Below are 26,174 nucleotides of genomic sequence, written 5' to 3' on the forward strand. Positions count from 1 at the left end.
ACTCCTCGGCCGGGGAGTGGCCGCTCTAGGCAGCAGGGAGGTCGCGAGGTTGAGGGGGCTGGGAAACAGTGCGACCTCTCATCTATGGTCGGGAGACCCGGGCACTCTCCAGGGCAGTCTCAGGTTACTTCCGGAAGTGAAGCTGCCAACTCCTCCTCTGCTTCCGCAGGGTCCAGGCGGGGGCGATGGCCGGGTGAGCCCCGGGATGAGCGCAGTGGTAAGCAGTGGCGCGGCGGCTGATAGAATGGGCGACCCCAGCTCGATGTCAGGGTGGGATGAGGAGGACGGGCGTGAGGTTAGAGGGCCGAGGAGGCACGCGGGGCTCTCCTGAGCAGTTGCAGTCCTGGCCTGGACCCCAACTTGTCCCAACTTCCCCATCTTTCTCGAGAAGCCCACGTCGACAAGCGGGTGTCTGGGCCTCGGCTGTTTCCCCTCCAGGGTCAGTGTCAGGATCTCCCCAGGGCGAGAGGGAGAGGGCGTCGCTTCCACGCTTGTAGAGAGACGACGGGGCGCCAGCCCCCGAGGAGCAGCTGCCGCAGACTATGACAACATGTCCAGAATCGATTAGGCTCCTGATGCCAGGTTGGGCTTCAGTTCTAATTGGCGGGGCACTACATGTCGTACAGGACAAAACAATTGCTCCCCTTTTAAAATAGGGTAACGGGCCTTGGCTGGTAACGGGCTCAGTTGGTTGGAGCTTGTCGTGCCGCACGCCAAAAGGTTGCGTGTTACATCCCCGATGGAGGCGCATATAAGGCAACCCATGTCTCTCTCTCGCTCTCTCCCCCCTCCCCCTCTTCCTCTTCCCCTCCCCCCAACCCCCCTCTTCCATCAATAAATACATTCTCAAAATAAAAATAAAAGTACGTAAGAGAAACCAAGGCGAAAGTGAAACCGCACAGTCACACTGGGATTAGGCTGGACCCAGGTCGGTGATTCCGAGTTTACGGGCAAAAATCTGAGCTTGTGCAAAAGGAAGTTTTCTTTAGGAAAAAAAAGAAAAGAAAATGAAATAATAGGCTGTGGGTCTAACGGAATCTTTAGCAGGGCAAGAGGCAGCTCTGTCGGTGCCCAAAAGGGCTGCCCTCCTACTTTGGTGGAGAGGATAGTGAGAGCCTTGAAGCTGTTGTGCCCTCAAATGTCGCTGTCGGGTCTTCCCCGCCGAAGCCCATTGGTTGGTTCATTGGGGGCGGCCTTAAAGTCACACTGTAAAAGACCAATAGAAAGGAGCTTTACTCTCCCCTCCACTTTCAGGCACACCCCTCAGCCTGTGCGGAATGAGTTGTTTGGTTTGTTTTTGTTATGACTTTTGTAAAAACAGCCAACCTGGATCTACCATGCGCTGTATGGTGCTGGCAGTACTTACATAGCGAACACTCAGTAAACAATAATTAATAAATCTTTTTCTTTAAAGATTTTATTTATTTTGAGGAAAGGGAGGGAGAGAAACATCAATGTGTGGTTGCTTCCCAAGTCTCCGCTACTGGGGGCCTGGCCCGCAACCCTGGCATGTGCCCTGTCCGGGAATCGAATCAGCGACCCTTTGGTAGCCAGGGCACAATTAATAATTCTTTTAATAATACTTATCAACCATACAGTAGGCTCTTCTTTAGTATCTACAGATATGTTATCACTTAAATGTTCTTCAGAGGAGATACTGTTTTCCTGAACTTATAAATTGGAAATAAGAGGCCCAGGGAGAATAAATGTGACCTGCTTTGGGACCCAAATCTCATTTCCACGACCATGCTGACTAAACTATACCAGCTTCTCCAGGGAAATTATAGTCTACAAGATGAGGAAACATGCACAAATAAAGGTTATGCACAGAGGCAGGAAGGATTAATTTGGGTGTGGGGGGCAGTTAGTCATTAAAGATATTCAAGTGAAAATTAATTTGGGTCTTGTAAGACAGACACGTTTGACCCAGAGAAGGTGTGGAGCTGTGTTACAGATAGAGAGAACAGTGTGATATGGAAAGATGAGCAAGGAGCAGGAATTAATATATGGGACTAGAGTGTGAATAGGTGAATAGTAGGGGATAATCACAATAATGGTAATAGTTAACACTTAAATTGCACTTAATATGTTCCAGGCACTATTCTGAGTGCTGTGCACATGTAAATTTATTTAATCAACAACCCAATCAGGAAGATACTATGATTATCCCCATTTTACAGATGAGGAAACTGAAGAACGGAGGTTAGGTGACTTACCTAAGGTCACACAACTAGTAATTGGTGGAGATGGGGTTTGAACTCAGTCATTGTGGCTCCAGAATTTGTACACTTTAAAAGTTGTGTTGATTGCAAGCAGACTGTAAAGATTCTTAAAACAAAAACAAAAAAAGTTTATTTATTTTAGAGAGAGGAAGGGAGGGCGATAGGGAGAGAGACATCAATATGTGATAGAGACATGGATGGGTTGCCTCTGGCACGCCCCCAACCGGGCACCTGGTCCACAACCCAGGCATGTGCCTTGACTGGGAATCAAACCAACAACTTCACTTTGCTGGAGGGCACCCAACCCACTGAGCCATGCTGGTAAGGGCCATAAAGAGTCTAACATAACAAGCTTTCAATTGTGCATTTTAATTTTTTTAAAATACAAATAACATTCTGACCACTCATGGTCCAAGAACATTCAAATAATAAACCAGAAAGAAACATGTAAAAGATGTATCTTTGAACATTATAGCCAGTGATGCCATGCTTGCCTATGGTCTCTCCAACATAAAACGCCACCCACAGCTTAGTGGCCACCAAAGCATTCAGCAGAGTTTCCTTAACTGTGAACTGTTGGAAGCTACCAGTCTGAGCACTGCTGACTAATTTTTTCAAGCTCTGAATATTTGTTGGGATCTCAGCAGGGATTGGAAGAATCAGCTCATTGTTGATATAGTGCCAGATCGTGGCCAGTCCTGGTTTGGAGTAAGTCACCACAGTGTTTACCAGCGCTGGGGCCTTCTCTCTGAGGTTACAGACAAATTGGGCTCTGGGTCTAGGATGGAAATTCTCTGGCCCAAACAGCCAGATGAATGTCTCTGGTTTTAATTCCTCATAGTTGGAAAGGTTCTGAGCAAAGGAAGGGCATGATCAGAACTGTGTTCTAGGAGGATGGTTTAGGCATTGGTGAGAGGAAGGACTGGAGAGAAGAACAAAGGAGATTAGTAATGTTATTGAAATTTTATTTTGTTTACACCTCTCCCATTCCTGGTCTAAAACATGTTTAGGGCACGTAAGTGTTTAATTGTACAGGCATGGTTCAGAGATACTGCAGGTTTGGTTTCAGTTCCAGGCCACAGCGATAAAGTGAGTATCACAATAAAGCAAGTTGTAATCTTTTTTCTGGTGGAGGGTCTTGCCTTTAATTTGTAAAAAAAAAAAAAAAATGCAACACATGTGAAGTGCACTAAATTGAAATACAGTAAAACGAGATCTGCCTGTATGGAACAGCTGTCTAGTTCCCAAACTTCTGTGTGCAAAAGAATCTCCTAAGAGGGGCTGGTTTGTTTAACATGTACGTTCCTGGGCCTCTCTCCCAGATACCCTTTGATATCCTCTTTCCTAGATATCACCAGACTTTTCAGGTGATTATGATGGATGTTCTAAGAAATTACAGAGTCAAATTTTTGTTGATTGGATTTTCATCTACAAATTTGTAGGGTCCAACTTTGTGCCAGCAACTCTCAGGTATGATAATGGAATTCTATGGGTTGGCTTCTGACCTCATGGAGCTCAGAGTTTGGTTGGTGAGGTACAGATTACTCAAACATTAGTGTGCAGAAAGTGTAAGAGCAAGATAAACCTGAAAAGGATACATCAGTTTATAATACGTGAATCATAACAGAATTGTTTAAAAACAAAAGGTATGGTTCACTGTACCTACCAGTAGTTTTGGATCACCGTCTGCGTTATTGGATATGTGCAGCATTTAATACAGGATAGGTCATTAAGTATATGCCACGTAACAGAAATAACAGAAACAACAGAGGACAGTCTCTAGGGAGAGCCAGGAAAACCTCTCAGTGTGCTCTCCTCTTGCCCAACACCAGTCACAGACAGTAAATCACAGGGCCTCAAAGTTCAGGCAGCGAATCACCAGGCCTCAAAGTTCAAGCAGCAAATCACAGGCCCCAAAGTAAGTCAGTATCCAGTGAGCTGGCTACCTTTGCCCCAGTGATTTCTGACCTAATCCAGAAAGAAAATCTGTCTGTTTGGAGTTGGAAAAACACAGGGTTTTGTACGGTAAGAGTCCGGAAATGCTTCTCAATTAATGAAAGCCAGTTTTTGCCACCTGCAAGAAGTGCACATAGTAGTCTCTTATATTGCCATTTCTAACTCTTGCTTACATTGGGACACATTTTAAAATATTTCATAGTCCCAATAGCATGGTCATCCTTTGAACATGTAATAATGTTTGTAGTATTCTGCCAGTGTTTATTTTTTTAAGTATATTTTATTGATTATGCTATTACAGTTGTCTTTTTTCTCCTCCCCTTTACACCCCCACCCTGTACCCCCTGCATTATTCCCCTCCTACCCTTAGTTCATGTCCATGGGTCTTGCATATGTTCTTTGTCTTCTTCATTTCCTATACTGTTCTTAATCACCCCCTTTCTATTTTGTACCTACCAATTATGCTTTTTATTCCCTGTAGCATTTCCCCCATTCTCCCTTCTCCCCTTCCCCAGTGATGACCCTCCATTTGATCTCCATTTCAGTGATTCTGTTCCTCTTCTATTTGTTTTTGTTTTTTAGGTCCAGTTGTTGATAGTTGTGAGATTGTTGTTTTACTGTATAGTTTTTATCTTCTTTTTTTAGTTAAGTCTCTTTAACATTTCATATAAGAAGGGCTTGGTGATGATGAACTCCTTTAGCTTTATCTTATCTTAGAAGCACTTTTTCTGCCCTTCCATTCTAAATGATAGCTTTGCTGGAGAGAGTAATCTTGGATGTAAATCCTTGTCTTTCATGACTTTGAATACTTCTTTCCAGCCCTTTCTTGCTTGTAAGGTTTCCTTTGAGATATCAGGTGATCGTTTGATGGGAACTTCTTTGTAGGTTACTCTCTCCTTTTGCTGCTTTTAAGATTCTCTCCTTATTTTTAATCTTGGGTAATTTAATTATGTTATGTCTTGGTGTGTTCCTCCTTGGGTCCAACTCCTTCCGGACTCTCTGAACCTCCTGGACTTGCATGTCTATTTCCTTAGGCAGATTGGGGAAGTTTTCCTTCATTATTTTTTCAAATGAGTTTTCAATTACTTGCTCTTCCTCTTTTCCTTCTGGCACCCCTGTGATGCAGATGTTGGAATGTTTAAAATGGTCCCAGAAGTTCCTAAGCCTCTCTTCATGTTTTTGAATTTTTGTTTCTTCATCCTGTGCCAGTTGAATGTTCACTTCTTCCTTCTGTTCCAAATCATTGATTTGAGTCCCGGTTTCCTTCCCTTCACTGTTGGTTCCCCATATATTTTCCTTTATTTCACTTTGCATAGGATTCATTTCTCTTTTGTTTTGTGTCTTCTCAGTCATTTCCGTGAGCATCCTGATTACCAGTGTTTTGAACTGTGCATCTGATAGGTTGGCTATCTCCTTGTCACTTAGTTCTTTTTCTGGAGTTTTGATCTGTTTTTTCATTTGGGCCATATTTCTTTGTCTCATTGCACCTGTTACATTGTAACGGGGGAAGCCTTAGGTATTCACCAGGGTGGGGCAACCCAGTTCACTGCATTGTGGCACAGTCTGGATGAGTATTTTTTCTTTAACTCCATGGTTGTCAGGCTTCCATACAGTACAATTTTTTCACAGTTCTGGTTGTTTTTGTTTTTAAATTGGTTGCTGCCCTTTTCGTTGTGCAAGGAAGCAAAGTATATCTACCTATGCCTCCATCTTGACCAGAAGTTCTACCAAGTGTTTATAGTGGTGTCACCAGAGGTGGACTTGGGTGCCACAAATGGGGTACTGCCAACTATCCTCACTCCTATTTCTATTTTGAATGTTTTTGCTTTTTTATCTCACGGAACAGCATACTCACCTTAAGAGTCATACGTGGGAGTTCATGTTCCAAAACCCAGTGTTAGATTCTAGTTTGTTTTCTTTAATTTGGATTTCTCAGCTTTGCAGCAGAAGCTCCGTGGTGTTAGCTAAATTATAATGTAGTCTTGTAAGGATAGACTTTAAGCCAGACCAGGATTTGGGGCTCCATTTTCTCACCTTAAAACAGAGATGATAGTGATAACTATACCATGAGATTGTTATGAGTTTCACATTATAAGGACTTGGTAAATATTAGCAGTTATTCTCTGGAGACAGGTAATATGTAATAAAAAAAAATAGTCTAATTACAAGCCCATATAAAGCCAAAATCATTTTATTGCAGTGAACATCTTTGCTGAGAAACAATTGAGATACTAATTTTCAGGCTGGAATTCTTCTAAATTTGCCTTTCAAAAGATTATTCCTAAAACATTAGGTATGTACTAGTCATAAGTGTCTTGTTGAATGGAGAGGTAGAACCATAATTATGTACCACTGAACAAAGCAATTTGAAGATTATGATCTCTGTGAGAGTTAACAGTCATTACATAATGAGAACTTTATAAGTTAAGGTATAAAAATTCTCAATAACTCATAATTAATACATTCTTCTTTGCTAAACTCAATAAAAATGATCGTATTAATTGACTTTCTTAAATGTTAGTGGAGTGACTAAAGAATCAAACAGGTAACAGCATGGGAACCATGAGATAGTAGTCCTTTGGATAAATCCATAGATAAGTACTTGACCAGATCAAACCAGTCTGTTTCTAAGTGAACCAAGTTCATTCCATGTTCTTTAGTTACATAGAATTAATTATTGGGAGATTGTTTGTATCCCAGCCCCCCCTTTCATTTCATATTTTTTTTTCAAATAACTATATGTGTCAGGTATTTCTTTGGGAAAACATAGAAAAGGTTATGGTGATAGATACCTCAGAATTGCCCAAGTCATTAGAGACTGTGATAATTGTTTCTTACCCGTTGAGCTAACAGACCAAACCCATAAACGTTTTAGAAAAGGTTAACAATACAACTTGTTCATATATGTGTATTCTTGCCATATTTCACATATCAATGCTTTCTAAGATTGCATGCCATTTGTTGACACTGAAATTTTAGAGATGATGTGTTTCTCAAGGAGTATATCTCTCCAGGTGTTCTAAAAGTCACATTGGTGAGCTGTTAGAACAAGTTGTTGATTAAATGGCACAGGCACGAGAACAACTTTAGGGATTCCTCACTTGTGTGGGTTGGGAAGTACCACCCAGCTAGACTATGATATGGAAGTGTTCAATTATTGAACACTTCCTAAGTGCCAGAGCTAATATGTGTCCTCTTAATGCTTATGACAGGTTATGTGAGGTGTGCCAACCTCACAGGTTGGGCAGTAGAAATGCCTTTCTTTGCATATGCTAATGTGAGACTTGGAAAGAATGATTTATTTCTCCATGATTTCGTGGGTCCTAAATAATGGAGCTGGGACTCAGAACCTGTCTCCAGATTTTAAAACTGAAGTGTATTACACTGTCTCTCAGATTCCGAAAGTAAATAATAACTCCAAAGAATTAAAATAAGTGTCTTTAAAGGCCTCGTATGAAATATTTGATTCATAGAAGAGCTTCCATTTTGGCCTAGGTCTCTGGGGATAGGATGCCAATAAAGCCTACTTAGAATTTTTAGACTTAATCCCTGCCTTCAGGTTCATCGAGACCCTTTCGCATGCAATCTGCAGAACTGGGTTATCTAGCCTCTGAGTCTCAAGCAGAATAGAAGCGGTAATTTTAAAAATTGTTGAAGACCTAATAAGTGATCAGTTTCTCGGCAATGCTGACTAACAACATGACAGCAAATCAAGAGCCACGAAGACTGCCCTAGCCAGGTCACTCAGTTGGTTGGAGCACCATCCAGCACACCAAAATGAATTGTGGCTCCATCCCCAGTTGGGAGCAACCAATTGATGTTTTTCTCTCTCTCCCTCTCTTTCTCCCCTGTCACTACCTTCTTCCTTTCCTCTCTCTCTAAAATCAAGAAGCATGTTCTCAGGTAAGGATTAAAAAAAGAGAGAGACAGACAGGAAGACTGACTATAAGCTTACAGAACTCCAGAGGCTTACCAGCTTAAAACCAGTTAATCTAGAAACATCATACATTCATCAATAGACTGAAGACATCACCTTATGGAACAGCGTATGGAAATTCAGTTATCTCCAGGGGTCAGGCAAGTAACAGAAATGGGGAAAACAGGTGGGTGAGGACTGAGGCAAACGGAAGCCCTGCTTGCCCTGTCTGAAGGGGCCAGCAGTGTTACTCAGCTTGGGATGATTCTTGTCATGCAAAATGTGAGCCCTGTGTTGCCAGCCTTTTTGAGTTTTTTCAAAAGAAGCCAGGAACTTGGATTTTTATGTGAAGTCCAATTTTTAAAAATACTGGCACCCAATTCAAGAGAGGGAGAGGAGGAGGAGGAGAGAAAGGAGGAAAGAAGACGGGGGAGAGAAAGAGAAAGACCCTGTGAAAGAAAGCCTGCATACAGGCCAGATATTGCCACAGTGAAGTGGTGGCTGCCACTGCTGTGACCGTTACAGGTCCCAGAGGGTGAATGCTTATAAGCATAATGCTGCATCCCTGGAGAGGGACTCACCTGGAGAGGGACTCACCTGGATCCTTATAGCCACTCTAGGAGGCAGAGGGGTGCTGGAAATATAAAAAGCCTTCATCCTAGTGGATAAACTTGAGTTCTTAACCTTATTTGGGTCTGGTCCCCTTTGAGAGCCTAATACTACGTATTTCCTGTAGGAAACTGATCATATTATACATTCAAAAGCAGAAACTCAAGCTTGGCATGTAATTTCAGAATATGCATAGGCCTGCTGAAGCACCTTTGTAGACATCATTTGAAGACTGAACTTTCTGTCAGCAACTGTTCCTCTTCAGAGTGACTCAGTCTCCAGAGGTTTGGCTATACTGTTCAGTTCTTCAGTGTTCAGCCTATTGGTTTAAACTTGTCTCTGCAGATTGGTAGACTTTTCCAAACTCAGGCATTCTTCCCCTTAGTTTTGAACTAGATAATTAACACTTATGATGATGAAACATAAACCAAAGTGTATCCATGTGGACTAGGGGGTGAGAATGGAATGACTCTTCTTGCCCCAGTCCTAACCATGTCCGCCAAGTCTTGCCTTAGGCCTTCGTGACAAGGGGGAAAGACCAGGAGGCTACCGGGATAACGTAACACACACTTGTGAAGGAGCTCAGAAAGAGCCAGGAACCTCACAGCTTCAACCTGTTGATGAGTGTGCCTAGAACAGCTGTAAACATCCTCAGGAACACTGGGCCTTCTTCTCAAAGAGGTCTTTAATCATTGCCAGTGTAGTAGGGTGTGTACCCAAGTCAGAACACCACAGCTGAAAATCTGAGTGTCTGATTTTATCACTGAAGAGGCACTTTTGTCCTTTAAAAGTACAGCTTTTTTTTTAAATGGAAATAACCCAGATACAGGTAGAAAGAGCAGAAGAGATCAACTGAATTTGGTTGAGATGTACATTCTTTCTGTTAGCTTTCACTTTCTGAATTTAGGGTAAAATGGAACTAGCCAAATTCCTAAGATGTAACCCAAATCCATACAGTTTGTTTAGTTTGTTAAAGACAGTTATAAAACAGAGTTAGTGGCTACCTCAATTTTTCAAAATATGAATTATAAAATACACTTCTGATGTCAGTGGGTGATTTGTTTTCTCATGAAAAACAAACTTTCAGACCTGGTAAGCTAGAAACTACTGATGCATTCTAGTTTTAAAAGGCTACTTTGTGAGAAATCAATATATGATGTAATTTCTCTGCAAATGACTGAAATCCATGTACTTACACTCATTCTTATCTTCCAGCTTCAGTTTGTGTCTCCATTTGATCACTAGGCAGTTGTACATCATCTCAAACTCAACTTTTCTAAAATTCAACTAACCTTGCCAAAATTGGCCCATTCATTTATAGTGACCCATTTCTATTAGATGTACTGTTCTTCCCCAGTTCTGAAACCTAGCCACCATCTTGGATATTTCTCTCTAGCCATCAAAGCCATAACTTATTTTTTAACATCTTTTGGCAAGATTGATATCTTTTCCACCTTTCATTTCTGTGCTTTTTTCATTTTTGTCACCTAAGTTTTAGCAGTGATAACAGCTCATTTATAACTTGTCCCAGCCTAGCCCTAGCCCTCCTTCCTGATGAGATTATCATCCTAAAGCACAGCTTTGCTGATCTCATGGTCTCTGAAACCTTCCTGGGATCCCAGTGGCCCACCTGTCATTAACCAGGCACGTAAGACCCTGTATCAGACCAGTATCTCCTGTGTCACTCACTGCTCACTATGAAAACGCTGAGAGCAATGCCAAGTCAGGACCATCTTTTCTAACCCCTTGCCCAGCCCTCACTGGAAGGCTTGAATCATTCCTTTCACACTGATTCCATATGTGACCGTGAATGTACCTAAAGGGCCTGTCCAGTGTCCAAGCTTATAGGAGATGTTCAGTAGGTAGCAGTGTTTCATTTACTTCCTTGGGTAATACTACCCACATGGAAGTTGTTTAATAACTATAAGCCAAGTAAAGAAACTATTCCAAATGATTTCTTTTTCCAAAAACATATATATAAGATCTCTCACTTCCTTAGCAATGTAAAGACTGTCCAAAGTAAAGCACTTAGAATTGTTTTAAAATGTTCCTAAACATACAAATGACCAAATATGATTTTCAGAAATAATTTTAGAATTTCTCATTATTATTTAGACTCTTTTTCCTTAAAAACAAGTTTTTAATGGGTCTATACAAAAGGTTGTGTCCCTCTTTACTACCATCCATTATGAGTCACTATTACTTTAAATATATATTTAAATTAACACTAAGTTTTAATTTTAGTTCTGTTTATTTTCTGAATTGACAATGTCCCATTGGTGTTAGGCCAAAAGGAATGCAATATATTTTTTATAATTTTATATATATAACAATTACAGTAATGTCATACATTTGCCTTAAGAACAACTTGGTAAGTACAGAAAACCAAAACCAACAAAATCATGACCCTCCCCACCCAACTACCCACCATTAATAATTTCATTGTATTTTCTTCTAGTCTTTGTTTATAGATTTGCTTATTTTAAATATAGTGTTATCATGTTCTATATAGAAATTTTCACCCTATAAAATTCTCTTATCACTGTATTTGAAAATCAGGTTAATTGCCACATGCCAGGCTCTGTATTAAGGCACTTTACTTGCATTCTCTTACTTCATTCTAAAAACCTCCCAATGACCCAGGCCAGGTGGGTCAGTTGGTTGGAGCATCGTCCAGTGCATGAAAGGATTCTGGGTTCAAGTCCCAGCCAGGGCACATACCTAGGTTGCGGATTTGATTCCCAGTTGGGTTGTATACTGGAGGCAACCAGTTGATGTTTCTCCTTCACGTTGATGTTTCTTTCTCTCCCTTCCTCTCTCTCTAAAATCAATAAACATACTCTCCAGTGAGGATTTTAAAAAAAGAAAGAAAAACCATCCCAATGGACACGTGAAAAGAATGTAATATTGAATGCCAACTATAATTGAAAAATAATTTTTTTAACAAAGATTGATTCAGTGATACAAAACAATGTACATTTGAGGGTTAATATGGACTCTTTTGCTCCTCAAGTGGTTATATAAATTCTTAAAAAAGAACAGTGGAATAAATACTATTACCACCCCCATTTATACGTGAGAAAGCTGAGACTCCAAGAAGTCTAGACCCCACCAGCTGGTAAAGAAGAGAGGTGGGCTAAGAACCCAGGCAGCCCAGCCCTGGGACCTGTGTTCTTAACTGGTGTGCTTGCAAAGCATAAACTGAGCTCTTCTTTGGGTGACCAGTGTGGGAGCTGGAGAGTGATTTACCTTTTTCCTTCTGCAATAGCAACATTGAGAATTCACCCACTAGTGCCTACACCATGATGATAACAAAAATAGTATGAAAAATAATTTCTTTAGCCCCTGTTTACACCACACACCGTCCTAGCCACTTTATTCTCACTGCCTCTGATCCTCACAGAAAGTCTTGAAGGTTTTTGGACTGTTCACCGCCATTTCACAGTTGAGAAAAGTGCTCAGAGAGCTTGAATAACTTATGCATAGTCACAGAGCTAGTGATCGAGAGAGCTGAGAATGTAACTCTGTGGTATTCTCCACTATACTACATCTTCAAAAAATACTTCCTGAGACTGAGAAGATGAGAATGAGAAGAGCCTGGCCCTTTACCATTTGCACAGTAGTGACATTAGCATGTTTTCCTGGCACCCAGTTGGCCTGATCCAGAGGGCATGTTATGTATGATTGGGTTGATTTCGGAAAAAAGGTAATATTGAGCCATGTGGGTGGATCTGACACAGGCACCTCAAAAACAAGGCATCACTCACTCACTGGAACTGCTCCTGTGGAAGCCTCTGAAATGAAATGTTTATAAAACAAATAATTACCTAATGGAAAGGAAGATCTGTTTGGACAAAATGTGTTACGTACATGAAATACATTTGCTGTTGCCAACTCCTGACCTTTTACTAGACTAAGAAGCTGGTTTATTTAAAATCACACACACTGAAAGTATTTTATTTGAGAAAACTGAGGCCAGAGAAATTACATTGTGAAAAGAAGTTGGGGAAAGTAGGATCTAGAAATCTCAACACCATGTCTCAAGTCTATTGAACTTTTCACTGCATTATTTTTCTTTACCTAATTTTCAAAAGTAAGACAAATAGGCCAGAAGGAAATTCAATGATATCTATCTAGATTTTGGAATGTAAATTTTTAGAAATCAAATGTTTCACATTTAAAAATCAGCTTTAGTTGAATGGCACTAATCTCAAATACCTACTAAACTATTTGTCTCATTTCTGTTGCTATCTCTCTTTTTCTTTTTTTTTTGTAGATTTAATGATGCTTTGCAGCAATTTTCTAAGTCTGAAATTTTCTATGCCTGTGGATCCCAGAATTTGCTAAGACATGGAGGAGCCTCAGCAAAATGATAAGAACATGATGACCCTTGAGAAAGATGACCCTCTGAAGAGCACCAGCCCTCAGATTTCTGTTAGCGAATTTTCTTGCCACTGCTGTTATGACATCCTGATTAGCCCCACCACCTTGAACTGTGGGCATAGCTTCTGCCGGCACTGCCTCGCTTTGTGGTGGGCCTCTTCCAAAAAAACAGAGTGTCCAGAATGCAGAGAAAAATGGGAAGGTTTCCCCAAAGTCAATATTCTCCTCAGGTATGCTCTGTCCATAATGGTAGCACATACAGCTTGTTCAGTGTGGTTTGTCTTAATGGTGTAGCTATGTTTGAAAAGGCCAAAGGCACAGAGCTGACCTCCACAGTGGTCATTCTGGATCTGCCAGATGTGAATCAGGGAGCTCAAGGACCTGAATATCCTTGACTCCCTTCCTCATAGGTGACTGTGGTTTGTTTATTATTATAAATAAATGAAAGAAATTCTGGTTATCAGACCATTGTTTGTAATCCTTTGCCATATAGTACTTTTTATCAATTTGTATTTGCTGAGAACACTCCAGGTATAATGGGGAAAATGATATAAGTGTACGATTCTGAATAACTGGTTTAATGCTGATTTTCATAGTCTGTGCCTTAACTTTGTACCAGCTGCTACATTAATTGACGTAGGTTCTCGTGTATAGCATTGCACAACAAATGGCAAGACCTTTCAGATAGCAGTTGTTCCATTCATAATGTTCATAATGTTTAAAGTTCTTTGGGGATGTAGCTTATTATGAGATCTTTGAGGCTAAATTCCCTGTCTCTTGTCTTGTTATCAACAGAATACTAATCAGTTCCATGAATACAGTAACGCAACATTCTCATGTTCACAGGAGATGTATTTACAAACACTTTGCTTTTACCTGGCAGCCTTGTTTCATCTGAAGATTAATCTTAAATTGAAGGAGAGTTCTCCAATTGTGTGTAACTGAGAATGAAAAGAACCCCGCAGTGTGATCTGATTGTTGGTCTTTTCACTTAGTATTGAACTTCACTTTTTTCCCTTTTTACAAATGAATTTTTAATAACCTCAGCAATACATATATACATTCATTTGTTTACATTTTAAAAAATATTAGAGCATTTCTAATAAAGTTAAAGATCCCTTGGACCCCTCCCCCAACTTAGAATCCTCCCTTCCTTTTTCCCAGAGTAACTTCAGTTATGACTTAGCTGTGATTTCTTTCAGATTCTTAAAAATATTTTAGCCCTGGTTAATGTGGCTCAGTACACTGAGCACCAGCCTGCAAACCAAAGGGTCGCCACATCAATTCCCCGTCAGGGCACATGCCTGGGGTTGCAGGCCAGGTTCCAGGAGGGGGCACTCGAGAGGCAACCACACATTGATGCCTCTCGCTCTCTTTCTCCCTCCCCTCACGTCTGTCTAAAAATAAATTAAAAATCTAATAAAAATACATACATATATACTTTTAAACACAAAGGTGTCAATAGGAAATGCAAACACTTTCTCACATCAATGGTATTCTATCTGTATAGTTCTAAAATTCACTGTTTTCATTCAACAATATATCTTAAATTTATCCATCTTGATTAAACAATGATATCCAGTGAGTTCATTTTTAAAACTGGGTAGTATTCCATCGTATGAATATACCATGTTTATTTAACTATTTTCCCAACAGTGGACATGTAGGTCATTTCCGATTTTTTGCTGTTTCCAAAGTACTAGAGTACTTGTATATTATTAAATGTTCACAGTTTTGCTTTGGCTTTTAAATATTATAAGTGTATTTAGTAAAACAACTCTCTTGTGTTTTTTTGTGGGTTTTTTTTTTGTTGTTGTTGTTCTCCATAGGGATGCCATTGAAAAATTATTTCCTGATGCCATTAAAATGCGATTTGAAGACATTCAGCAGAATAATGACATAGTCCAGAGTCTTGCAGCCTTTCAGAAATACGGGAATGATCAGATTCCTTTAGCTCCTAACACAGGCCGAGTGAATCAGCAGAGAGGAGGGGGATTCTTTTCAGGAGTGCTCACAGCTTTAACTGGTGTGGCAGTAAGTTTGTCACTTTTTCTCTTATCCCCCACCCTCCCATGGTTTCTGTTGAAATCAATTCTGTTGAAATACACCTAAATGATTGATGACATCATTGCATGTGGTAATTCAGCGCATACATTGAAATCTGCTGGGTTGTATGATTCTTTGGGGATGTTGCTTACTCAAGTAGACAACATAATTGTCAGTAAATATTAGCTTTATCTCATTTCATTTTCCTCATAACCTATGCAACAGGCACCATTATTATTCCCATTTCAGAGATGAGGAAGTAGGTGATAGACTGGAATTTGAGACCATGTCTGCCTTGATATAGAGTCTTGAGCACACCACTTAACTAACTTGCAATGTAAATAAACACCATTTCCTTTTTTTAAAATTCCATGCTAAAGAAATCTAAATATCATACATTTTTCCATAGAAAAGGTACATGAGTTATGTTGATGAGGTTGATGGGGTCATGGTGCAGTGTGCCTGGGTGCCCTGTGACGAGTCCTGCTCCCATCTCTGTTCCCTTACGGCCCAGCGACCATCAGAGAGAGGAGCCGGTTGAGAGTTGTGCTTCCCAGTTCTCTGGCAGTGGTGTTGCCCTGCTTCTGTATACAGACTTGGCATCGTACCCTTAAAGCTTAGCCTCTTCCCTTCCCTGCCCCACATTCACATACTTGGAAACTGGCATCTCTGACTTCTCTGTGGCTTAAGATCCCTGTCACTTCTCCCCAGGTGGTCCTGCTCGTGTATCACTGGAGCAGCAGGGAATCTGAGCATGACCTCCTGGTCCACAAGGCTGTGGCCAAATGGACAGCAGAAGAAGTTGTCCTCTGGCTGGAGCAACTGGGCCCTTGGGCCTCTCTCTACAGAGACAGGTTTTTATCTGAAAGAGTAAATGGAAGGTGAGGAGCAAAATCTTCGACACATCACTGACATTTTTTAAGTAGCTTTATTGAGATATAATTTACATTCCAGAATATTCACAATTTAAAGTTATAACCAGTGGTTTTTAATATATGCATAGATACGTACTGCCATCACCACAATCAAGTTTTAGGACATTTTCATCACCCCCAAACAAAATTCTTACCCTTTAGCAGTCAATCCTTGATGCAGTCCATCCTTGTTTTCCCCTCACTCCACCCCATGTACCACCATTCTTCTTTCTGTTTCTGTGGATTTGCCTATTCAGAGTATTTCATTAATGGAATCATACAATATGTGGCCTTTTCTGTCTGTCTTTTTTACTTAGCATCATGTTTTCAGAGTTCATCCAAGTTGTAGCATGTTTCAGTATTTAATTTTTATGGCTGAATAATATTCTATTATGTGGCTATACTGTGCTTTATTTATCCATTCTTCAGCTGATGGGCATTTGGGTTTATTTCAGTCTGGAGTTATTATGAACAATGCTGCTATGATCATTTGAATACAGGTTTTTTTGTGATTTCAACACTCTTGGAGTGGAATTGCTGGGTCATATGGTAACTCCTATGTTTAACTTTTTGAGAACTGTCAAACTGTTTCCAAAGTGGCTATATACCATTTTGTCACTTAAATTTTAATGTGTTGCTTTCTGATTATAAAACATATTTATTATTTATTTGAAAATAACAATACAGAACTTAAAGATAATTGGATGAAATACCTTGAAATCCTAGTCTTCAGAGAAAACCACTGTTACCATAAGCTAGAGTCTATTTAATTGATCTCTATCAAAACATATTTGGGTTGTTTCCTTTTCCTGTTCTAGCCAGTTTCATACAACATTGTAGCAAGTACTTGAAGGAACTCATTAATATAAGGAACTCACCAATCTCTGGGCTTTAAGGAGGACTGCTTCTGCCCATCAACAAACTCCTGCCCCTTCCAGAATACTGTATGTCTTCATTGGGGTCCCTCCTTTCCTTGGAAGGACTGGGTAGGGTGTTACTTAGAATACCACACAGTGCTGATAGTAGTGGCTCTCTAAGCCACTTTTTTCAGACTTGAAGTCCACTCATTGACTGTCCCACCTCCCACCCCAGTCACTTTTCCTCCTTGAACTGAGATTCCAGTATTTGACTGTCCTTTGTGGAAACAGAGTGCTCCCACTGTAATTGTCTGGAGTCGTTTTGTTTGTTTTGTAAAAATTAGTGTGCTCCCTTCCCCAGCGCAGAACTGTGGTTTAAAAAAAAAAAAATTCCCTATTAATAAAAAATATCTTTGTGTAAATGTCTTTCTTCTAGAGGATAGATTCATAAAACTGGAATTGCCAGGTCCAAGGGATTACGTTAAACCTTTACCACTTAAATAAATATTACCATATTACCTGCAAAAGGACATCAGTGTACATTCCTCCAACAGTGATTGTAATGGTCTCATCTGCCAGTGCACAGGGACGTTTTTAATGATGAGTCACTGGACGTGGGTTTGTGTTTTCTCTTTCTCTTTTCTTTAAGGTTATTTTTTAAATTGATATTTTTTTAAGATTTTATTTATTTATTTTTAGACAGCAGGGAAGAGAGGGAGAAAAACCTCAATGTGTGGTTGCCTCTCACACATCCCCTACGGGGAACCTGGCCCACAACCCAGGCATGTGCCCCAAATGGGAATCGAACCGTCAGTCTTTTGGTTCACAGGCTGGCACTCAATCCTCTGAGCTACACCAGCCAGGGCTAAATTGATTTTTAGAGAAACACTAATTTGTTGTTCTTATGTATGTATTCATTGGTTGATGCCCTGACCGGGGATCAAACTGCAACATTGGCATATTGGGATGACACTCGAGCTAATTGAGTTATCCGGCCAAAGCCAGATTTGTGTATTCTGATGAAAGAGAACAGATAAGAGATCTACAATTATTTTTATTAAATAACTACCCCAAAACAACTACTTCTAATGTCATAATGTTGTACTGGCTTTTTTTCCAACTATTTTTCTATACACACACACACACACACACTTTAAAAAACAAAAATGTTGAGATAAGAGATCTACAATTATTTTTATTAAATAACTACCCCAAAACAACTACTTCTAATGTCATAATGTTGTACTGGCTTTTTTTCCAACTATTTTTCTACACACACACACACACACACACACGCACTTTAAAAAACAAAAATGTAATGCTATTAGGGCACTGAAAGGTAATGTCAAAAAATACACTAAGGATTAAATTTTAAAAACACAGAAATGTGTGAGAGGTCAGAGTGCATAGCTGAAAGATCAAAGGTTAAGAGAAAAGCAGCCCTGGATATGCCTTTATTTCTCTAAGCCAGATGTCTCATCCACAAAATGGGCATAAGGTCACCTACCTTACAGAATTGTTAAATGCATCAGTGATGATTTATGGAAGTATTTTCATATAGTCACTGGCAAATAGTAAGCAATTGTTTGCTATTATTAATAGTATTTCAGCCCTGGCCTGCATGGCTCAGTTGGTTGGATGTCATTCTACAGGGCAAAAGGTTGCCGGTTCGATTCCTGGTCAGGGCACATGACTGGGTTGTGAGCCAGGTCCCCAGTTGGGGCATGCGCAAGAGGCAACCAATTGATGTTTCTCTCATACATGCATGTTTCTCTTCCTCTCTTTCTCTCTAGTTCCCCTCTCTCTAAAAAAAATTTTTTTTAATCGTGTTTCTGTTGTATTAAGTGTCTTACCTTACCTCAAGGGTAAAGCATTTGCGTTGATAAGATGGAACTCTGTAGAAAGTTTGCTTCCAGTACATAACCTCAAAAGAATTCTCCTATTCCTTTCCCACCACAGATTGCTTTTAACTTTGACAGAGGAAGAATTTTCAAGGGCACCATATACCATAGAAAACAGGAGCCACAGAAGAGCCATCCTCATGGAACTGGAGCGTGTCAAAGCACTAGGTGTGAAGCCCCCACAAAATCTCTGGGAATATAAGGTGAACTCTTTTTTTTTTAATTGTAAAAAGTATAGAGAGCAACATAGCAACCACCTGCATGCCCACTGACTGCTTAAGAAAACATCACAGACACGATTGAAGTTCTGCACCCCCCCAACCTCCCTCCCACCCCCCGGCCCAGAGGTCCCACACTCCTATAGCCGGCTGCACATCTTTCCTGGGCATGTTTTCCTACTTGTATTATGTGTCCACAAGCACTAGGAGCATTGTCCTACAGGTTTTTAACCTTAATACAAGAGGCATGAACTGAGCCTGTCCTTTTGCCAGTAGAGTCTATCTCTGTGGCTCTAGTTCACTCATTTTCTATTGTGTGCCGTATTTCAGTGCACAGCTATGTTGACAATTTATGCATTTTCCTATTGATGAATACTGAGTTTTTTTCTATTTCTGCTCTTAGAAACTGCTGCTGTGGACATTTTTTGGAAGTTCTTATGTTCATATACAAGAGTTTCTTAGTGGTTTATACTGAGTAAAAAGGTTACAAGGTCATAACTAATGCACATCTTCACTAGATACTGGTAAAGTTTTCTTCAGCACAACTGCACCAACTTGTTCTCCTTCACAGAGTGGATTTTGCAAATACTGTACTATAAAACAAATACTCTATTTTTAAAGTTGTAATAGAGTATCTGGAATATTCTGACTTATACTCCAAAAATGACGTCATGGAGAAAAATTTTAAAAATGTATAAATAACCAGTAAGTTTATGGGGGAAGAATGCTCATTCATAATTCATAAGAAGTTTAAAAACAACCAGAAGGCATTTTTTTTTAACTTTTGTCAAGGATGAAGCCATTTAATAATATGAGGGAAAAAGGCACAAAATGTATAGAATCTTTTTTTCATTTAATATTGTATCATGGACATTATCCAGAATTCCCATATTCATTTTTCAATGGTTAAATATTTACTATAACTTCATTACTTAGGTTGCAGATTTTACTTTTTCTCTATCATGCACAATGCAGTGCTAAACACTTTGTGCATAAGGCCTTCTGCACTTCAGATTACACATTTTTAAGACTGATACATTTTGCAAAATTGTTTTCCAAAAAGGTGTTCTACTAGTAATGCCTCAGCTTATTCTTCCCATCGTCCCACCTCTTCCCAGTTTTGGAGAGAGATTGGATCGTTATATAATGTAGCCCCAGGATTGACCAGTTAGCCTCTTCTCACCATTCATTCATTCCTTGTTTATGCAAACCACACAAGAAAAGGCTGATGGCAAAGGTGTGAGGTTATGGATGTAATGTGGGTGGGAGCTGGCCACCATCATGGTAACATGGCCTTCTGCCCACCTCATCATCCCCTGCAGGCTGTGAACCCAGGCAGGTCCCTGTTCCTGCTGTATGCTCTGAAGAGTTCCCCCAGACTCGGTCTGCTATACCTCTACCTGTTTGACTACACAGACACCTTCCTACCCTTCATCCACACCATCTGCCCTCTGCAGGAAGACAACTCTGGGGAAGACATCATCACCAAGCTTCTGGTAGGTCTGCAAAGTGCCTTTAATGAAATCATTCTACCATTTCCCAGTGTGGTATAGAACTAGAGACATGGCTATAGCCTGTTATGGAAGAGCAAACAACACCCAACTTTCATTTGGATTTTGCAAGGAGAGCCCCTACGAAAGAAAATAAGAAGGAACTTTTCCACTCCCAGAAGCATGTTTTGTTTCCAGTATTGCACAGCAAGAGGAGTTGCCCTCCGGACTTGAAATATTTAGGGCAGGGGGGTGGGAACCCAGCATTGCTTTTGTTATGAAAGAAGATAGGATAGGTCCCAATTGTCCAAGAGTAGTTAGATTTATGAGCCTGCCAGCTTGGTAATCTGTCTCTCAATAGGATCCCCAAAGGTTGATTACTTGCCTTACCACAGGGCAGGGGTAGTATCTGTCCTGTTGACCTCAGAACAATAAGCCATTGTCCAGCTCATTGATGGGAGTTCTCTCGTCATCTAAGGTGGTTACCCACCGTGGCTCATTTCTTCAGTTTGACCCATGGATCCTCCAGAATAACTGGTGGATCCCATTGACAAAAGGTGATTTCTGTGTCTAGTTGGTCATTTGAGGGTACATTGTCGGTTACATTGCTGCTCTTGGGGCAGTCCCTCTTATCTGTTTATATAAAAAAGTCACATGGATAAAGGAATTGGCATATATGATCCATACCCATAAATGTTGAAATAGAATTCCTATATCTTCAAGTACCCTTTTTAAAACATTTCAGTCAAGTAACTACCTGACTTCAGCCTAGGATGTAGTTTAAAGCCTGCTGATTAGCCCCTTTGCACAATGTTTCTCTAATCACTCACTTTCCAGCTATTACATGGCCTTCCTGGACTGAGAGCACAGAGACCCACCTTTCCATTTTAACAAGCCCCAACAACCCCTGCTGGCTCATTAGGCCACCTTGTTTCTTGGAATACTCATATCTGCTACATCATACACAGTCTTCCTAAGCTTTCCTTAGCTTCTGGATGCCTATGAGTTGTTTAAATACTTCTGTTAAAAATTTTTTCTCAAAACTTACTTTTTCAAGGTTTGTGTTTAATTTTTCCATGACCTGTTGTCATTCTACCACAGCTAAGATGTTGAATTTAGGAAACTGAGCTGCACATGCAGTGGTGAGGAATTTTAAAAACTGGTTAATTTCAGTTCATTTCAACCCCATTTTTTATAACTAATGCTTAGATATTTACTTCTGAATTTCCACAACCTCTTTGGTAACATTTAGCCAATGTAAGATTATTACAAGGTGAGTTGATAGATGGAAATTTCATTTTAGATGGTTTGGGATAGGGCGTGTTTTAATAAATGTAAAACTCGCCAGGATAACCACAGTACTATGTTTTGTATAAAAGTCAATCCTCGTAATTTGTGTGTCCATTTTTTATTTGTATGTTATTTTTTAAAGGATCTTAGAGAGCCCACATGGAAGCAGTGGAGAGAATTCCTTGTCAAATACTCCTTCCTTCCTTACCAGCTGATTGCTGAATTTGCCTGGGACTGGCTGGAAGTCCATTATTGGACGTCACGGTTTCTCATTGTCAATGCCATGTTACTCTCAGTTCTGGAATTATTCTCCTTTTGGAGGATCTGGTCAAGAAGTGAACTGAAGTAAGTGTGTTTTTATGTTGAAGATGGAGCAACAGGGACTAGAAAAGGTGTTTTTGAAGTATTACTCAGACATGAAGACTCCTTGTCCTCTGGTTTAGAAACACCTACTTAAGCAGCAAATAGGAAAAGTTACCTTGTGTTTGCAGGGTGGTAAGGTTTTCATGGTGCTCACTGTTAAAGTGTTTCTCCATGTATCTTATCCCCACATAATCTACCATATAATTTCTGGGGGGTGGAGAGTATACCTGAAGAATCTTAATAGTTGGGGAATAAACAAGTGAGAAAATGAGGGTACTTTATGGAAAACAGCGTTCAAGCATAGAGATATGACGAAGAATTCTATAGGCTCAAACTCTAATCCTGCTCTGCTACCAGTTGGAACAGTAACAATTTGTCTGTAAAATGAGTTGGACTAGACAGTCACTAAGTTAGGACTCTTGGTTGCAAGTGACAGAAGCCAACCTAAATTGGCTTTCCTAAAAAGAAAAATGCCCAATTAAGGCTTCCTGTGTGACTGGACCCAGAGACCCAAATGCTGTCATGAGGACTGACTCTTTGTCTCCTTCTTGCAGCTCTGCTCTTTGCTGTGTTGTTCACCCTCAGGCAGCTGTCTTCATATGGGGGCACTCGGTCACTCCAGGCATAGATCTGAGCAGCTTAGCAGCACTTGGGAAAGGAGAGCACTTATTTTGTAGTACCTATCAAAGTCTCAGGCTCCCATGCCTTTGCTCTGATTGTCCCAGCCTCAGTCACATGCTCACCTGAACCCATCACTTGATGCAGGGGTATGCTAATCGAGTTTATTGGGATGACCCTATGCAGCAATCTCGTTGGGGCTCAAGGCATGCATTCATCCCCTGCAACCAGGGGCTGACTTCAGCCCCACTCAGACCACATGGAAAAGAATAGGGGAAAGAGGCACCCCAAAGGAAAACTCAGAGAGTGTTTTCAGAAGAAAGGGGCTGGCTGCTTGGGAGGCAAAAGTAACATCTCCTCACCAGTATCTTTGAAGCCTGAAGCATCCTGTAACTCACAGGGTTCTTGACTTCCATCGATCAGGAGCAGCCTTATAAATAGTTCTGAGAGCCTGACAGGAATCTCCCTCATTTATTTCAATTCAGTGAACTCATTTCTTCACACAGAGTTAAGTGAGTCCTTACTCTGCCCCTGGCTGTCTTCTGGACACTATAGATCTTTTGGTAAAAAAGACCAACTGTACTCTGAAGGCCTACAGCCTAGCAGATAAAATAACGTATGTTAAAAATATACAAATGTGACGCAGTAATGAAGCAGGTGGGGTTGGGGCTGTAACGGGGATGCCTCACCCGGTGTGGATAGTGCCCTGAGGAAGCACTGTGTAGGCTGCATCCTGGGAGTGGAAGATGGATTGGTCAGGCAGAGGCATGTCTCAAGCAGTGGGGACAGAAAACAAGGTCTTTGCAGCACAGGCGCCCTGACTCTGCATTGGGAAACGGCCCAGGGTCTGAGCACTTTGGTGTCATCATTTAGGATCACCATCACTATTCTACCTTTCAAATGCTTCTCTTTTTTCAGGACTGTGCCTCAGAGGATGTGGAGCCATTTTTGGAAGGTATCAACACAGGGGCTTTTTGTGGCCATGTTCTGGCCCCTCATTCCTCAGTTTGTTTGCAACTGTTTATTTTACTGGGCCCTGTACTTTAACCCAATTATTAACATTGATCTTGTGGTCAAGGAAGTCCGACGGCTGGAAACCCAAGTGTTGTGAGTGGCACTGCTCAGGCTCTGAAGGACTGTTCCAGCCTCCCAGGCGGGGCTGAGCTTTGATGCTTAAGTGAAGGGGGAGTGGGGTGAGAGCTGAGTTCCTGTTTCCTTTCCCCAGTAAACAAGGTGCCGCTTTCTCTGTCAAAGACTGCAACCAGGTCCTCCCTCCCACTGCCTAAGGCATTGTGGCAGCAGGGACTGACATCCCAGAGCTGGGCAGACACAGCAGCAGCACTTGGCACCTAGTCGCCTTGCTCACAGGAACTTAGGAAACCAAGTCCACTCTGGCTTGCCGGGACCCAGGGTTCTCAGAGGATGCGGTATGGGAGCCCTCAGAAGGCTGCCACATCAGCAATCCTGCTTGCCCCAGCTCAGTGACAGAAGCTCCCAGGGCAAGGTGGAGTCCTGAGACTGAGCCCAGGACCAGGCTTGTTGGTGCCAGCCCTGTCCTCTTTAAGTCTAGTTTAGGAAAATGAGAGAAGAGTTTGTCATAGGGATAGACAGTTGTACATAAAAAATACAGAGGAAATCCAAAATCCAATAGACAATTCTGTCTCACTGAAAATGAGTTGCTAGGAAGTTGAAGAGTTAACCCTTCAAAGAATCTGTTTGAGACTAGAATGATGATTAGATTCGATCCGTTTCCAACTTTTGATCATTGAAAGTTTGGATCCCTTTCTCTGTGTGGGGGGATTGAATGGGATGTTGGCATATTAACAGAGAATAATTCATATCAGGCTGAGCTGCCTCAGTGCTACTTAAAATTGGTTTGTTTTGGGACTTGCTTTGTTTGTTTTTAAGAATTTAATCTGTAAAATCCAGGATAGTCCTTTTGTTCAATGAAATATTTTATACAATGACCTCACACTGTATAATTTTTATCTTGTTCTGATGTATAAAACAGCAAGTATAATGACACCAAATGCTGTAATTGTAAATATGAATGAGATGAACTATGCCTCTTACTTTCTTCTGGTGTGAAAGCAGCAGGTGTGAAATGTGATCCATCTTCATGGAATAAGCTTGCATCCAAGGTGTTGTGTCGTTTTTTGTGGCTCCATGAACCATTCATTAATCCTTTGTACCTTTGAAGATTTCACTCAAACTTTGCATCTAGAAGTTTGAAGAAATTACTTGAAATAAAAAAAAAAAGATCTTTAATAAAGACAACTTCCATAGAGAAATGTATAGAAAACATGAAAATCAGAATTGCTCAATACAACCTACGAGTCATGGTGAAGTCCCCTTTTTTCCCTGCCTGATGAGAACATTGAGCCAAGGAGCCATCCTAAGGTACATTAGGTGTGAGGAAGGAGAGTGTATTTCTTCCTCCTGTGTTTGCTCATCAGGCCCCAGGGCTGCCTGACTTTACCTTCTTAACACTTGTGACCTGCCAGAGACACCACACTACAGGTTTGGGGACACTGCAGTATTTGCGTATCTCTGGTCTCCTACCTTATGGTGTTACTATTCTCCTTTCCAGATAAAGAGATGGAGGCCGAGTGGCACTGGTGGAGCTGGGCCCAGGCTGGACCACGGGTTGCCAGACTCCCAGTCCAGTGTCCCCCCACCCACTCCCCACATCCTGCTTCAAGGATAATTGATACCCACATCTGCTCAGAGGAGGAGAGCAAAGGAGAACTGGTCTAGAGCAAATGGGCTTAGCTGAACTTGCACTCTTTACTGCCAGCAGGAAGGACAGGCACTTCAGAGCCAGGGCTGCCTTGCTTCCCTTGGACCCCCTCAATCATAGCAGGCTACATGCATCAAAAGGGGGTGTCTATTTAAAATATTCAGACCCTTTGATGTAAGAATTCCATTTCTGCAAATTTGGGTCAAAGAATAATGAAAAGGTGAGCGGTGGGGAATGGCAAAGATTTATTCTGAAGCATCACCAACACATGAATTTATGAAAATAGGAAATATCACCAATATTCTAAAGTTAGCAATTTATCAAATGGTATCTAATGTAGCCATTTAAAATGGAGCTTTTGCCCTGGCTGGTGTGGCTCAGTGGATTGAGTGCCAGCTAGCAAACCAAAGGGTCGCTGGTGCAATTCCCAGTCAGAGCACAAGCCTGGGTTGCGGTCCAGGTCCCTGGTAGGGGGCACATGAGAGGCAACCACACACTCTCCCTCCCTTCCCCTCTCTTTAAAAAATAAATATTTAAAAAATTAAAAAAATAATAAAATGGAGCTTTCAAGGAGAAAAGCTTATGAAAATCACAAGAGTATCTCAACTTCACTTTTAAAAATTACAGAAAATGCCCGACTGGCGTGGCTTG

At 40.9% G+C, this 26,174-nt stretch overlaps 1 protein-coding gene across 2 annotated transcripts; it reads left to right on the forward strand.

Annotated features, from left to right (window-relative positions):
* BFAR (bifunctional apoptosis regulator) lies at positions 1-25,052 on the forward strand. Of its 2 annotated transcripts, none has more exons than XM_054589605.1 (8): positions 1-217; positions 12,980-13,316; positions 14,916-15,120; positions 15,844-16,013; positions 18,863-19,007; positions 20,345-20,518; positions 21,945-22,147; positions 23,702-25,051. In XM_054589605.1, exons 2-8 carry the CDS (start codon positions 13,054-13,056, stop codon positions 23,892-23,894), a joined length of 1,353 nt encoding a protein of 450 aa, XP_054445580.1. In that variant the 5' UTR covers positions 1-217; positions 12,980-13,053; the 3' UTR covers positions 23,895-25,051. The 2 variants fall into 2 exon arrangements, with proteins under 2 accessions (XP_054445580.1, XP_054445581.1); XM_054589606.1 differs by lacking the exon at positions 1-217 and adding an exon at positions 4,172-4,247 and having other exon boundaries at positions 23,702-25,052.
* Positions 25,053-26,174: the final 1,122 nt, after the last annotated feature.

This window comes from Pteronotus mesoamericanus, unplaced genomic scaffold (genome assembly GCF_021234165.1).
Source record: "Pteronotus mesoamericanus isolate MK-2021 breed Mesoamerican mustached bat unplaced genomic scaffold, CSHL_Meso_final scaffold_167, whole genome shotgun sequence".
Classification (NCBI taxonomy): Eukaryota; Metazoa; Chordata; class Mammalia; order Chiroptera; family Mormoopidae; genus Pteronotus; species Pteronotus mesoamericanus.

Excerpts from the sequence above, each read along its gene's own strand:
- BFAR (XM_054589605.1), top strand. The coding sequence starts at position 13,054 with ATGGAGGAGCCTCAGCAAAATGATAAGAACATGATGACCCTTGAGAAA. Across the intron at positions 13,317-14,915 it reads AAAGTCAATATTCTCCTCAG|GGATGCCATTGAAAAATTAT; the intron begins GTATGCTCTGTC and ends TGTTCTCCATAG. Across the intron at positions 20,519-21,944 it reads ACATCATCACCAAGCTTCTG|GATCTTAGAGAGCCCACATG; the intron begins GTAGGTCTGCAA and ends TATTTTTTAAAG.